The sequence below is a fragment of the Carlito syrichta genome, unplaced genomic scaffold (assembly GCF_000164805.1).
Source record: "Carlito syrichta isolate Samal-C Ts95f unplaced genomic scaffold, Tarsius_syrichta-2.0.1 Scaffold302316, whole genome shotgun sequence".
Taxonomy (NCBI): Eukaryota; Metazoa; Chordata; class Mammalia; order Primates; family Tarsiidae; genus Carlito; species Carlito syrichta.
In genome coordinates this window covers 28,945-45,522 of record NW_007246412.1, presented here as the reverse complement: position 1 = coordinate 45,522, position 16,578 = coordinate 28,945, and the positions used below count along the sequence as shown (strand labels likewise).

At 38.8% G+C, this 16,578-nt stretch overlaps 1 protein-coding gene and 1 pseudogene across 3 annotated transcripts in view; both read right to left on the bottom strand.

Annotated features, from left to right (window-relative positions):
* The window catches only part of NNT (nicotinamide nucleotide transhydrogenase), a 99,274-nt gene that overhangs the window by 68,913 nt on the left and 13,783 nt on the right, over positions 1–16,578 (bottom strand). For all 3 annotated transcript variants that reach the window (XM_021711476.1, XM_021711474.1, XM_008056296.2), the window contains 3 exons: positions 14,714–14,801; positions 9,075–9,163; positions 2,068–2,255 (listed from right to left, as the gene is read on the bottom strand). In XM_021711476.1, the coding sequence (XP_021567151.1) occupies positions 2,068–2,255; positions 9,075–9,163; positions 14,714–14,801 (365 nt within the window). The remainder of the gene's footprint in view (positions 1–2,067; positions 2,256–9,074; positions 9,164–14,713; positions 14,802–16,578) is intronic.
* Positions 10,493–11,088, bottom strand: LOC103258634 (annotated as a pseudogene).

The following is a 16,578-nucleotide window of genomic DNA, read 5'->3' as shown; positions in this document are numbered from 1 at the left end:
CTCTCTCTCTCTCTCTCTCTCTCTCTCTCTCTCTCTCTCTCTCTCTCCCCCTCTCTCTCTGCCTCTCTCTCTGCCTCTCTCTCCTTCTCTTTTCAGTCAGTCTTTTTAAGAACAAGCTCTGGGCCAATATACTGATGAATGACTTTCTGCAAGTTTAATGTAAAGATCATGGTTTCAGAAAAGAGGAAAGCCTCAGTGGACCAGATTAATAAAATGTCTTCAATTAGTCTTCAAGACTGTCATACAATTTGACCTTTTACTAAAGTACATTGACTATAAACTACTTATTTTTTAAAAAAAGTAAGATATTATGGGGGATGAAACCCCTAAAAGTCAGTATGTGTTTATATATGAAGTCTGGAATTCTATCACTTACTTCTAGCTTTATAATCAATAATAAATCTATATACTACGTCCAAATTATCCTCAGTTCTTTATAAAGTATGAGTGGACTAAAACTAGCTCCCTGTCCTCATCACTTACTCCATGGGTAGATGTTTTAGCACCCTCTACTGGCCACTTGTTACATCTACTCAGTTCACAACGCCCCTCGCCAACATGCAGCTGCCGCGCAAAGGTCAGACAGCAGAAACAACATAGGTTACCCGATCTCTCTTCTTTAAAACCACCTGAGTAACAGCTGAGTCAGAGCAACTGCCACAAATGGAAAGGATGAATCCTGAAGTACTATCCTGACACTGCTTGTGCATGAGTTCTGTCCTCAATGATAGGTTTCACAAACACCATCCTGGGTCTGTGGTTTGTCTGATCTGCATGCATCACCAGTAACCAACCACAGACCTCATTTCTACACACACAAATGCTTCTATGGACCGAGCCCTGATGACACTCCTATATCATCCTACTGCCTGTCTGCTTCATCTAGACAGCTCTGGTGGAATGAGGGTGTCTGGAGAGATCGGCTTACCCATCACTTGGGTAAACAGATGACAGCAAAAAGAGTTTGGGAGGCATGTTTTCTTCCACAGACTCATAGATCTGATGTCAATCAATTCCCTGCCCTGGGTTTATATTAGCCAGATTTTTTTTTTTTTTTTGGTGGCGGACATTGTCAGAAGAGAGTTTTTCCTCTTCCATGACCTCATGACAAAGCAATTTCTAAATCTCAACAGTTCCTTAGAGAAAATGAGGATCCTTTAGAAGGACCTAACACAAGCAACCATGAACCCTTTAAGTTCTCACTATCTAGCCCAATTTCTTCCAGAAAGGAAAAAATCAGATCAGCATGTTATTCACTATTCAATAACAGAAGGAAAGAACAGAGGAAGAGAAGAGGTAAGAATATAAAAATTGGAGTGCATCTTCATTCCCAAATCTTGCTAGCTCAAGCTGCCACTTAATTAATAAATGCTTATTGGTTTGATATCAATCATGCATTGAGTACAAGATATTCTGTAGAAGGAGATTTGCAAAGAGACTAGACAGTGACTCTAACCATCAAAGAGCTCATGCTTGACTGAAAAGACCAAATATGTCAAAGGAAATAATTAGAAAGTGACAAAGTATTATATGCTTCAGTAAAAATATAGTGGAAATTCCATAAACACATACACACACCAAGTCCCCCATCTCTCATATATGAAAAATTAATCACCAAAATACTAATAATAGCCATCTCTGGTGGAATTTTAGACAATGTGTAATTTTTTCTTCATATTGTTCAGGACTATTTGAATTTCCTACAATGAGAATGCAGTATCTTGACAAAGAGAATAGAAATAAGTTAACAATCAATTTTTCAAGGGTTTAAGCAAAGGAAACTGCTAACAAATATAATATTGTACATAAAGTATGGTCTATAAACACAGTTATATAAAGATTCACAGAAAAAAGACTGGAAGAAAACACACCAAATCATTAATGACTTTTATCTCTAAGGGGCTGCAGTGAATTTTGTCATGTGTTTTCTCATTTTTTAGGACTTTTATGATAGAAAAATTGATCTTCACTTAAAGAAATTCACAAACAATTCAAAAAACAATTGCATTCATTTTTTAATTCATGAGCAAAAATGCTTTCCAGATAATCATTTACTTAATGGCATACCTGGAATAAGTGCTGTGCTAATAAGGATGTCCACCTCCTTGCATTGTTGAGCAAAGAGTTTCATTTCTGCCTCAATGAACTCTTTGGACATCTCTTTTGCATATCCTCCTTGTCCCTCACCAGATTCTTTCAAGTCCACCTCCAAGGGTTCGGCACCAAGGGATTTGAACTGTTCCAAAGCTGCAGCTCTAGGGTGATTATTAAAGAAAAAACTGGTTATTTTAGGTCCTTAGTAATGAAGATCATGATTATTATTTACATAAACATTCTTTTTTTGAGTCAGAGTCTCACTCTGTCACCCAGGCAGGAGTGCAGTGGCACGCTTACGGCCACCCCAGAATCAATCTGCTGGGTTCAGGCAATCCTTCTGCCTCAGTCTTCCAAATAGCGGGAACTACAGATGTACGCTACCATGCCCAGCTAATTTTTTTATATATTGTAGAGAAGAGGTCTCACCAAGTTACCCAGGCTGGTCCCGAACCCCTGGGTTCAGGCAATCCTCTTTCCTCCACCTCCCAAAGTGCTGGGATTACAGGCTTGAATCACAGTGCCCGACCTACACAAGCATTTTTAAGAAGAGACATTGTGTGTGTGCGTATGTGTACATAGAATATATCAAAGAAGAGATATTGTATATATATATGGAATATTCAATACAATATATTGTATATATTCTTGAACAAAAGTTAAGAGCTTCTTTTGATGTCTCTGGCTTTTTTTCTAAAGATAGGTATCACTTCTGTGATTTTTTTTCTAAAAACTAAAAAACTGCAGGGAATTCCAACTTCTACTTAGTTAAGTTGCAAAAGGCATTTCACTATTGCCAACTCTAGTAATCAATTTTGTTCCTTATGACCTCAGTGTTGATGATAATAATGAGATATCTGCTATGTATTAGGACTCAGTATTGTTCAAATCACTCAAGTTGAGGTTTTTCGTTTGTAAATGTTCTGAATTTGCTCTTAGTGGGGACTTTTCCCTCATAAATGATTCTTATACATAGGAATATGCTAATAAAGTGATTTTTGCCCCAAGTCTTCATTAAATTATGTTTACAAAAAGTACTCTATAAGCCGGGTGCAGTGGCTCACACTTGTAAACCAAGCACTTTGGGAGATAGAGATGAGACGATTGCCTGAGTCCAGGGGTTTGAGATCAGTCTGGGCAACTTGGCAAGACCTCATCTCTACAATAAATAAAAAAATCAGCCGGGTGTGGTGGTGCATGCCTGTGATTCCAGCTACTTGGAAGGCTGGGGCAGAGGGATCACCTGAGCCCTGCAGGTTGAGGCTGCAGTGGACATGAGCATCCTACCGCACTCCAGCCTGGGTGACAGAATGAGACTCCAACTCAAAAAAAAAAAAAGTACTCTATAAATGGTAGTAATAAAATGTGAAAAGCTGATTTATTTAAATTATGTAAAAATAAATTCAGTTTTAAAAAGATAAATAAATGCTATCTAAGTACTGTAACAGGGTTGAAAAACCAAAGCCAAAAAAGACCTTAGCTCTGTGGTGGGAAATGTGTTTAACTCATCAATATCCATTCTACTACAATAAATCCCAAACATCCCTAATCACAACAATCACTTGCTAAAAATTCGTGTTACTTCTTAAAAATTCAAATTCTCAGGCCCCTTCCCAGACCCACTGAATTATAATCTCCAGCAGAGAGGTCAGACGCTTTATTATTTTCAGCAAAAGTTGCAGGTCATCTGGGAAGTTTGGGAAACCATGGTCTGAGCCAATAAATCCCTAGTAACTATCATGTCCAAGAGTGTGCATAAAGGATAGGACATATAGTCCATGGTTAAGCAAAAAGCTATTTCCGCTGGCTTGAACAAGGCATCCAGTAGCCCAGATTGCCCCTGGGGGTCAAGTTGCAACCATAAGTGGAATCAGCCTTAGGAGGAAGCCAAAGGTGAGGACAGAGAGAGGAGAGACAGAGAATGGTCCTTGGCAGGACCAAGGAACTTCTAAATCTGATGTGAAAAGGAAGTTCTTCCTCTGGATCCTCGGGAGAAATAATACATTTTCTTATGGTTTAAGCCAATTTGACTGGGTGTTTTCCTTTCCTTGTGGTCATAGAGATAGAGCTGTTTAAAAAGTTTTAGAAATGTATACTATTATGAATAAGACATAAGATGAATTCAAAATTATATATGTATGTATGTATGTGTGTCTGTGTATATATTTTAAGAAAAATAGTCTAAGTGATTCATTTTCAAGAACTGCTTAACAAAAGTTGTTTAACTAGCTTGCAGATATGGCAACCCCAGAAAGTACATGTTCCCGGGACGTCCCTGAACAAACAAAACCCAGAGGCAACCCGACTTCTTAAAATGGTGGCTGGTCATCAGCCCTTTGTCCTTTTTACTTCCTGGTTCTTCTCCCTCCTCAGGACATTTGGTGGGCCTTTTTCACAGGCAGGAAAAGAAGGAAGGGGACAATAAATTCATTATAAGGGAATAATAATAAAACTTAGGAAACATCTGGGAAGATTGCACACCCCACAGTACTCAACCAATGAGGAAATGGGGGAGGAACTTGTGCACTAGGAAATAAATCGTTTGCTGTAACTGTTCCAGGTGTGCCTGCCTATCACACACCCAATCTTGCAAGACCGCCATTAAGGTCTCGTTCTGCCGCACTTCACATCTCTGCATCCATTCTTTGATTATGGACAGGTGAGTTTGTGTCTCATATATATATATATATATATATAAAATGAACCAAATTTTGTTCAAAAGTTATATGAAAAAACTCTGAAAGAAATTATACCAAAATACACTAGCAATTATATCTGACCAATAGAATTATAAAACATTTTCATTTTATTCCTTATGTTTCTCAATGTTTTTCAATAATGAACATGTATCATTAGAAATATAAAAGCCATTTTGGAATCTCTGAAGTTATATCTTTGCCACAAAATAATCTCACGTAAAAATACTGTAATATATCTAAATTTAAAATGTGTATATCTTTTTACCCCAATATTGTAGTTCTAAGAATTTTTCCTAAGGAAATAATGAGATATTGCCACTTATATATGTTCTTGGATATACAGTCATCCCTCAGTATTCATGAGAAATTGGTTCCAGGACCCCCTTCGGATACCAAAATCCACAGATGTTCAAGTTCTTAGTATAAAATGGTATAGTATTTGTAAATAACCTACACACATCCTCCTGTATACTTTAAAGCATCTCTAGATTACTTATAACACCAAACACAATGTAAATGCTATCTAAATCGTTGTTATATCATATTGCTTAGGGGATGATGACAAGAAAAAAATCTGTATGTGTTCAGTATAGACACAACTATTCATTATTTTCTGAACATTTTTAATCTGGTTGAATATACAGATAATGGAACCCACAGATATAGAAGGCTGACTGTGTGTGTGTGTGTGTGTGTGTGTGTGTGTGTGTGTACCTACAAAGTATTGTTTATATACTTTATAGGTTTATATACTTTATAGCAAAATGTCAACTTAGAAAAAATAAGTTAAAGAATTGTTCTCCTATACAATGGAATCCTCTGCAACAATTAAAAATGTTTGGGTAGGGAAAGATCTTCAAGATCTGCTGTTAAATTTTTAAAAGTTAAATATAATGATTACTAAAATGATATTTTAATTAATGTGTAGAATAGGGAACATACATTAAAATGTTAATAATTGTCTCTAGGCAGTAAGACTTTAGGGTATTTTGTTTTCCTTTTTTGTGCTTTTTCATATTTGTCTGAATTAGAGGAATAATCATATATTATTTTTATGAAAGGAAAGAAAGTAAAGGTTTTATGTTTTTAAACTTTGCAATATAAGCATTAGGTAAGATAATTATTCTTGTTAAAAGGGGAATGTCCTAGTTACTGTTTAGAATAACTCAAAAATCAGACCCTTCATTGGGCAATGAGTTGTCCTTAACTGAAAATATATACCACTCAATCTTCCAACAAGAATGTATAATCAAGAGTGTTTTCTAATACATTTGTATTTCATATTTATAATGTGATATCAATCCCTGGTCTCACAATAGTGAACAGATAAGCCAATAAGGTATAATTCTTAGAAAAATATTATATCACCTTAGCTACATCTTTCTTCACTGTATACGTGAATTATCTATATATTAAACAATAAATTATAAAGAAAATAGAGTTTTTTCTATTTTTCTAATATAAGCAACAGCTATATTCCAGCTGTCCACTATGTATACAATCTAAAAAGTGATATCAATACACTGAATTCTCAGTTGTTTACCAACCACCAAATTTCAAATCATCTCGAGGTCAAATATATACATTTCCACTCTATTATTATTGTCCACTACAATGCAAACTTGAACAACCTGCTTTCTGTGGGCTTTGAAGTCTTGAAAAAACTTCATATTAGTAAACATTAAAATGAAAAGATAGGACTAATGGTATGTTCAACTCTAGCTACCCTTGGTTTGTGTCCTGGTTACTTTGGAAATGTCTTATTTTCTCATTTCAGTAGAACAGCTTTTTATCAGTATATCACTTCTCTAAATTTCAGGTAAAGACAGTTAACTATACCCTATGGAACATTCTTTACTCTGAGAAGTCACATTTTTTCTCACCCAGAACGGCTATCTTTTTTTTTTAAATTATTTTGATTTTGATCATCCTATATTCAAGATTGACAGTATTTATCCCTTCATTACCTTCAACTGATAATAAATAACTACCTCAAAAAAAAAAACAAAACTATAACACATAAATATTAACAGTACTCAGTAAGTATTTAATAAAATTCAGTAGCTAGTGTCTTCTAAAATGAAGAAGAATTTTAATCAAAATACTCTGGGCTGGGCACAGTGGTTCAGTCTGTAATCCCAGCACTTTGGAAGGCCAAGGTGAGAGGATTGCCTGAGCCTGGGGGTTCGAGACCAGTCTGGGCAACTTGGTGAGACCTCGTCTCTACAATAAAATCACAAGAAAAAAAATAAGCTGGGCATGGTGGCATACATCTTTAGTTCCTGCTACTTAGAAGGCTGAGGTGGCAGGATCACCTAAGCCCAGCAGGTCAAGGCTGCAGTGGCCATGAGAGTGTCATTGCACTCCAGCCTGGGCATCAGAGTGAGACTCCACCAAAAAAAAAAAAAAAAAAATCAGCCAGGCTCAGTGGCTCAGCCTGTAATCTCACACTTTGGGAGGCTAAGGTAAGTGGATTGCCTGAGCCTGCAGGTTCAAGACCCGCCTGGGCAACTTGGCGAGACCTCATCTTTACAATAAATCAAAAAATTAGCAGGGCATGGTAGTGCACACCTGTAGTTCCAGCTACTTGGAAGGCTGAGGCTGAAGGATCGCCGGAGCCCAGCACGTTGAGGCTGCAGTGGCCGGGAGCATGCCACTGCACTCCAGTCTGGGCGACAGAGTGAGATTCCCACTGGAAAAAAAAAAAAAAGTCTGCACAGTGGCTCACACCTGTAATCCCAGCAAATTGGGAGGCCAAGACAGGAGGATCACTTGAAGCCAGGAGTTTGAAACCAGCTTTGACAATAAAGTGAGACCCTGTCTCTACAAAAAATGAAAAAATTAGCCAGGGATGGTGGCATATACCTGTAGTCCCAGCCATTCTGGAGGCTGAGTTGGGAGGATCTCTTAAGACCTGGAGTTTGAGGCTGCAGTGAGCTTTGACGGAGCCACTGCACTCTAGACTCTAGCCTAAGTGACAAAGGGAGATTTTTATCTTTTAAAAAAAAAAAAAATTACAGGCCAGGCACAGTGGCTCATACCTATAATCCCAGCACTTTGGTAGGTCAAGGTGAGAGGATTGCCTGAACCCATGGGTTCGAGACTAGCTTGAGCAACTTGTAGAGACCTCATCTCTACGATAAATCAAAAAAAAATAGCAAGGCATGGTAGCACGTGCCTACAGTTCCAGCTACTTGGAAGGCTAAGGCAGAAGGATCTCCTAAGCCCAGCAGGTCAAGGCTGTGGTGGCCGTGAGCAGTATGCCATTGCACTCCAGCCTGGGCGACAGAGTGAGACTCCAAATGAAAAAAAAAAAAAATCAGCTGGGCTCTGTGGCTCAGCCTATAATCCCACACCTTGGGAGGCTGAGGTGAGTGGATTGCCTGAGCCCACAGGTTCGAGACCCACCTGGGCAACTTGGCAAGACCTCATCTCTACAATAAATCAAAAAATTAGCCGGGTGCGGTAGCACGCACTTGTAATTCCCAGCTACTTGGAAGGCTGAGGCGGAAGGATCGCCGGAGCCCAGCAGGTCGAGGCTGCAGTGGCCGGGACCAGCCACTGCAGTCCAGTCTGGGCAACAGAATGAGACTCCAACTCAAAAAAAAAAAAAAAAAAACCACAATCTAGGAACATGTATGTTTGCTTTAAAGAAATACAGAGTATACATAATCAAGTACTTCCACCTAGAGGCTCTAAAATTACCAAAGAAAGATATCTAACTCTTATCGTTACATTAAAAGCAGGAGGCTTTAGCATAAATCATGCAGTAATAATAATTCGTGTGTTGCTGTTACCTGGGTGAAGTACCTGTCAGCTTTCTTTGCTTACATTTATTCAAGGCTGGGCAAGCCCCCCCACTCAGCCTACCTCCTATTGTGCTTTCTCCTCAGACTCAAAAACATCTTTGCTCATGCTCTAGCTAGTGCCTAAGCATTCTGAACAGAAACAGAGCATGGCAAAACACAGAAACTCAGGATAGAAAGAACTCTAGTCCCATTGCTAATCCACAAGAAGAAACAGAACTGACTTGTTAGCTTAATTCTTTGGGGTTCTATTTTATTATTTCTGCCATACCGAGGCTCAGTCCTCTTTTTTCACTTTGTGTTAACATATTTTCACTTTGTGTTAACTTTTTAAAAATGGATACATTTCTAAATGTAAGGAGCATATAGAGCTGTTTCAGTGTGCTATCTGAATTTATAAACTCTAAGAAAAGCATAATATGTCTCTAAATCAAAATGTGATTACCTTAACATCCGTCACTAGTACAGCACTCACCTTGTGTCAAATCCTCGAACAATTGCACCCATCGACTTTGCTGCACCTGCAGAAGCAAGTCCAGCAACACCACCACCAACTATCAGAATCTAGAAAGGAAGACAGAACCAGTCATATTTTAAATAATGTTCCTTATCACCTAATTATGAAAAATCACCTGCTAATAACTGGTGCCTGGTATACACTTAGAGCACAGTAAATGGTTGTGCTGATGGTGGTGGTGATGATCAGCCCCTGATAAATGTACTGAGTGTAGACTTTATTCTTTAGTTGAACTACCACTTTTTAAAATTTTTTATCAAAAGCAAAAGCCAACGACCTTCACTAAAAATAGCCTAACAATCAGCATCTCAGTGAAAAAGCTACCTAAGCATGATCAGTGTTAAATATGTTAAAGATTAACAGGTTCTTTCTCACTGTATGAAAACTCCCAGTGGCATTCTAACGACCTCTCCCTCTCAAATTCCAAGGCTTTTCTATGTTCATAAAATATCAAAACACATTTCAAAGATGGGTATGACCTTAGTGAAACAGGTGCCCCAACCCCTACTTTGAGCTCAAATGCTTCTGAAAGGGAGCCACTGACCAACCACATAATTCTGAAACCTTGTGAGCAATTATACTTGAAGTCTGAAGTAATATTTCTTTTTTTTTTTCTTTTTTAAGGGACGACATGTATTCTTTTTCCAAATGTTACAGTAAAACCAGGTGGAAGAGAACAGTTTTAGCAGTTAAAAAAAAGTAGAAATCTGGGGTTTGGCCATTCAAAGTTATTTACAACAATGGGAGAAAAAAAGACAAGAAGTTGCTTCACATTACAGACCTCCCCCTACCCCAAAGTCTAATACTTGCTCACCAAGTCAAAAAAGAGACACAGGTGATTCACAAGCTGGAGGTTGGAACTTGAGTAAGACATTTATAAAAACCTAGACAGGGGCAGTGTCCTCCCCAGCCCAGGTGCCACTAGGCACAGCACAAGGGACTAAAAACTCAACAGGGGGAAGACTGGACACTCAAGGTTTGGGAGTATAAGCACCCCACTTCTGGCTCAGGGATTTGGAGAATAGGATAAACAAAACCTGCTTGGAAAAGAATTGGGGAAGAAAACCAACAATTGCCTTCTGCAGAGATGGGGACAGGAAAGGAGGTAGAGCCAGGGACACAGAAGCATTTCACATCATTAACCTAACTGGGGAAATTGTAAGGGACCATCTCCAACTGGCCTTAGGAGGAAAACCAGATGGCTGATGGGAAAATCCACAGGAGGGAGAGGAGGAGAGGCTATGTGGTTGGGAGGGGGCAATAGCCCCTTCTCTTCTGGTCACAGGAAGGCAGCCAGGGCACCAGGTCCAGGCAGTGACCTCACAAGGACAGCACAGTTTTTGCAGCTTAGAGATCACCCACTTGCCCCCACCCAGCTATTCATTCTGCTCAGCGCTTGGTGTAGGGTCACTTTTCAGCCCCGAGGGAGCAAACAGCTCTGGAGCCTGGGGTCCTGCCTCTTCTTTGGTGTCTCCTCCCTTAGAGGCAGCACTAGCCTCTGCCCCCCTGGCCTGGGGCTCCTGGCTCTCAGGGGTGATGACAGCCTTCCCTTCCTGGGCAGTGCCCTCGTCGCTGCAGGCACCAATCTCACCCTGCTCCTGCTCTTCCTCTGTGGGTGAGGAGGCAGAAGAATCACCCCCACCCTCCTTCCGATTTCTCTTGAAGGACAGGCTGCTCAATTTAAAAGACTTCTTGAAAGAGAATTTCTTCTTCTTCTTGAGGGCCTCCTTGGGGGGGCCTCCCCTTTAGCCTCAGTGCCCTGGCTAGGGGATGCTGGCTCGATGGCATCGCCAATGACCCCGGCTGCCTCATCTGTTCTGTTCACAGGAGGCAACTCCCCTTCACCCTTGGGAGATAAGTCTCCATTGCTTTACACGTGGCCATTCTGTCAGTTGGCCTTGGTGGGGGGAAGCGCCTGCTGCCTCCTTGGCAGTCACATAGCCCCTTGAGCATTGGAGCTCTGGCTGCCCATGATGGGGGAGAGGTGCGTCTGCTGGGGGGCACCTGGAACAGCCCCAGGCTGTTCGGTGGGGTTGACCCAGCCGGAGGAGGGAAAGGGTTGGTGCCTGAGGGGGAGGGGAGCAGGGAACCAAGCTGCACCCCCACTCTGCGGCCAGCCCCCTAGCTGCACCCGCTGTGGCTCTGTGCCAGAATGCCCTGGAATAATATTTCTAATCTCCCTAGTCATGGAAGGATCAGAGCCAAGAGAACCAAAGAATTCTCAAGTAAGAGTCTCGCTCGCCTACTAAAAAACAAAGTAAGAACAACGTTGTCTCCGGTTTGGAATGGGCTTTCCAGATAAAAGTCCTGTTATACACTCCATAAACAGTCGATTGAAGGCAACTTCTTATTGCTGTAGAAAAAAATGCCACCCACAGAAACAGTGAAGCTTACAAATTCCCACCCACTCACCATGCCCACATGTTCCGCTTTTTTAAGAAGACTAAGCTAGTCAAACTGCTCTGGCAAGCCCTAGGCAATTTCTCAGATGCCCTGTGAATTAATTTTGATAATGATGGCTTGTTTAGAAAAGGGGACAAAGGGGGACCAAAGGGAGCAAGCAGGCTCTAGACTCCAAGTCACCAATCCTGCTCCACACAAGAAGCTCTACCATACTAAAAAATAATGATGATGAAATACAAAAATAAATATGTAAAATGTACAAGACTTGGCCAAGTTATTCTGAATCAAAACACAACAAAACACCCCATAATTTAAAAGACAAAATTGCACAAGAATGAAGCAATGCAGATCCTACCATAGAAATTGTCTCTACAGCATGAGGTGAAGAAAAAGACCCAGAGACTAAGAGTCAGAGACTTTAGGATGAAAAATCCAGACTCTGTTACTAACTAGTTCTGGGTGTCCTTAAGCAAATTGTTACCATCTATAATACAGCAGTCAAAATGTAACAGCATCATAGAATGATGTTACATTAAACAATGGAATCTAACTAAAGCACTTATTACTGACTGGCACGCTGTAGACATATATTCAAAAAACAGTATGGGAAAGGGCAAGAGAAAGGAACTACCTTTAGCAATGTTTTTCCTATTCAGTCATATTATAACCTGCCCTTCTTCTCATCTTCCTCATCTCAGTAAACAGCACTAACTATGCACATTGTTCAAGTCAAAATGGGGAGGTCATCCTGAGTCCTCCTCCCTCTGCACATATCCCTACTCCAATCCATCAACAAGTACTACTTGTTTTTATCCTTTTTATCCCCAAGGATCTCCCAATCCACCCCATTCTCTATATCTCTGTTGCTATCACCTTTCCAGGTACAACCAATTGCTAACACATCTTGTCTTCACTCTTCTCCCAACAACCCATTCCCCCACAGAACAACCAGAAGACCTAGAAGAGATGCCCCACATGATCGAGCCCAGACTTTCCTTTCCAACATTGTCTCAGATCACTCTCCATCTTGATCACTGTGGCCTTCGTCATATTTCTAGAACCTAAATACTGGAACCCTAAGCCTCTCGTGTCTTTCTTCCCATCATTTAGGTCTAAGATAGGTCTTTGATATTTGATTAAAGAAACCTTTCTCATCACTATAACTAAAGTAGCTTGTTCCCCCTGCTATCGTATCATCCAGTTCATTTCTTTTATATCTAAAATCATCTTGTATATGTATTTGCTCTTTTGTCTCCTCACTGTGACCTTGACTATAAGCTTTGTGTGGCAGGAATCTTGTTTATCTTGTTCATGCCATATCCCCCAGCTCCTAGAACAACACCTGGTAAATCATAAGTCTTCACTGACTGATTTTAGTTCATTCTAGAAAAGTAAGAGCAATTCAAGTTTAAAGGCAATCCAAATAAAATACTGTATTATGCAATCCACCTTGATGAGCTCTACTAGTATCTTCAGAAAAACTATTTCTGACATGGAACTGAAGTTCCTTAAGCTACAATTTAAATTTTCAATAAAGATGGTCACTTTACCACCTTTTAAAGGCTGACTGATTCTCTTTTCTTTAAGCTTCTTGTCTTTTGTTTTCCTTTTTAATCTCCATATTCACAGCTTTTCTTTCAACTTCCACATATATCTAGAAAGATTCTAACAAAAACTGAGTAGTGGATTTGTGCCTCAAAGCATTCAGTCATTTTAAGAACAGCATCAAACTTCTGGCCAATATGAATGCCAGACATATTCTTATGATCCTGAGAAAGAAGTCAAAATTTATATCATTTTACACATTCGTGTTGTGTGCACACTTTCTTGCTAAGTATTCTGGCCTCCCCTTAAACCACTTGCCATTTTTTTTTTACCTGGCCTGTTTTCCAAAGCAGGAAATAATAATATATAAATATAACAAGATTTTTCTAAAGCTGTTTTAAGCTTTTTTTTTTTTTAACATTTTTTCCAGATTTATCTTGTGTGAGAACTCTGAGTTTACATAATAAAGTACTTAAGAGTAGGATGTACTACATAATCCTATACCCTGCAGGTAGGTAAATGACATTTAAAGTCTAACTTCCTACACCTAATGCTATGGTTTAGATGTCATTTTGTCATACCAAAATTCATGTTGACAGTTAATCCTTGATGTGGCAATGTTGGGAAGAGAAGCCTAGTGGGAGATGTTGTGGCCATGGGAATGGATCCCTCATGAATAGATTAATTATCTCCCTATGGGGCAGGGGATGGGGAGGTGAGTAATTTCTCACTCTGGGAGAATCAATTAGTCCTCATTACAGAGGGTTGTTAAAAGGAATCTGGTTCCCTTGTTTTCTCTCTTTCGCTTCCTCTCTCATCATGTGATCTCTTTGCACATACTGCTCCCCTTCCACTGTCCGCCAAGAATTGAAGCAGTCTGAGTCCCTCACTAGATGCAGCTGTCCAACCTTGAACTTTCCAGCTATCAGAATTGTGAGCCAAATAAACCTCCTTTTTAAATAAATTACCCAGCTTCAGGTATTCTGTTATAGAAATATAAAATGGACTAAAACACCTAGCATCAGGGTTTATGCTGCTACTAAGTGTACTTAATATTAAAGGATCACAACATAGCCTCCTATTCTTTATGTCTATCCATCGCTACTTCTCATTACTAACTGCTCCTCTTTGCTCTCAGTCTGGATCTTAAAAATGGCACTCTTTCTCTCTGCCAAATACCCTGATTGCACCATCTCCCATTTTCTGCCCTCTTGACCCCAAAATTGACAAAAAGTGAGGAAATCAAAAAGTCTTTTTATGAGCCAAAATGTTGCAATAATTGGGAAACCCAGAATTTGCTGAATGATATCTTGAAGTTTTTTTTAAATTAGTAATAAACAGTTCACACAGAACAAGCTATCCAAAATCTCTTTAAGAATTCAAGTTAGTAAGGCAAAAGTAGGGGGAAAAAAAGGGACTAGAACTTCCAGAAAGTCAAAGTTTATTTTTTTTATCAATCTTATATGTTTAGCTTTGAGGTTCCACCAAATATTTGTATATGCCACAAAGGCGTCAGTATTAAATGAACACACAAAAATGTTAAAATAACTATACTTTAAGACTATACATACTTTTTCCTTTAATTACTTAATTATATTCTTTCCTTTAATTATTTCATATTATGAGGAAACATTAAAAGTTGTACCTACCTTGGCTGGAGGAACTTTTCCAGCAGCTGTGATCTGACCAGTAAAAAACCGTCCAAAATTATTTGCTGCTAGGACAACAGCTTTATAACTTTGAAAACAAATAAATAGACAGATAATTCCATAAGATGAAAGATCTTAGGCACATATCTCATTATTAGACATTAATGAAGTTTTGAGAAAGAATAACAGCTCACGTTTATATGGTACTTACTATGTGTTCTAAGTATTGTATATATACTTACTCCCTTTAACCTTCACAACAAACCTATAGATAGGTACAAGTATTACCCTGATGATATAGGTGAGAAAACTGAGACAGAGAGTTTAAGAAACTTGCCCAGGAGTCTCTTCTGGCAGAGCCAGAAGTCTAACCCATGCAGACTGCCTACAAAGGCACACGCTTATCCTTGATGCTAGTCAGTCTCTTCATAACAATTACTGCAGAAGATCAGCTGAAACAGAAAAAAGTAATGAAAGAAAGACAAGAAAATGCTAACAATGGTTTTTCTTGGGTGCTGGGGCTACACATCACATTTTCTTTATTTTATTATGTTGTCCAAATTTTCTTTCATGACTGTGTAGTGCTTACAAAAGTAATAGGAGGAAAAAACTTTGAAGTAAAAATATGAGATCAGCTATAGGTTTGTACATAATAACATTCCAACCTCAGAGAACAAAAAGCCCTTCCCTTGATCTCTAATGGTTGAAAGCATGGGATTTTGAAACAGATTAACCTTACTTCATGTCCTAGTTATATGACTGATTAGCTTTGTGATCTTGGGCAAATTTCTTTAATTCTCTAAACTTTGGTTTCCTCATCTATAAAGTGGAAAAAAAGATAATCTATCTCCTAAAGTTGTTGTGAAGAGTAAATGAGATAATGCTTAATTAACATAAAGCCTGTCACAAAGAAAATGCTCAACAAATATTAAGTGTTTCAGCTAAAGAAACTATGCAATAAAAGCTAATAATATGCACCATCTTCAATAGGATATCTTTTGACATGCTCCACTACTTTCATTTTCACATCATTTTATATATAAAAGACACTCTTGCACATTCTTAGTAATACAAACTCTGCCTCAATATTATAATGCAATTATTAAAACCCACCTGCTAGCTGGCAATAAAACCTCTCCCTTATCATATTTTATATAAAAATATTTGATACCACAAATGATGCAAAAACATATAACAGTCACCACTATTACTTTAAGGTAATCATACTGGATCAAGAAAATAATATTTTAGAGCCTTTATTATCTGTTAGTCTTATGTCTGAACTCAAGTGATAGAAATCGCCAGTAAGCAAATATTACAGTGATTCAAAGGCAATTACAAAAAATTAATTTTGGAATTAAATTTTTTTTAAATTCAGTTGCTATTCTGAAAAATAAAAACACAAAAATTAGATTGATTACACAGGAAATGTATAAGAAAACATTGATAGTGGAGAAAAGTGATAAACTGGGCATTTTCTTGATGAGAGTAAAACAGTTCAGAATGAACAGTAATGACTGGAAGCAGGAAGTCTTCACTGTAATATGACTGTGTATGAATTAGACAGATGATGATTTATCACCCACTATGTGGGTTTGTATGCTACCTGATTCATTTCACACTATGCTCCTTGCATATATCAGCTCTGGACACAAACAAGTATTTCTTCAAATTGTGTCTTATGGATCCCCAGAGGTTTAAATTTCAGACAAATCTGGGGCCACAGTGGATGGGATAGGGAATGGCCATTTTTCTAGACACTCCTCCCCTGCTCAGTGTAGCCAAGTCCACTCAGCTGCCATTAAATTTATTTATATTGCCCTCATAATATTTCATTTGCTCAAAAGGTTCTACAACTAAAAACA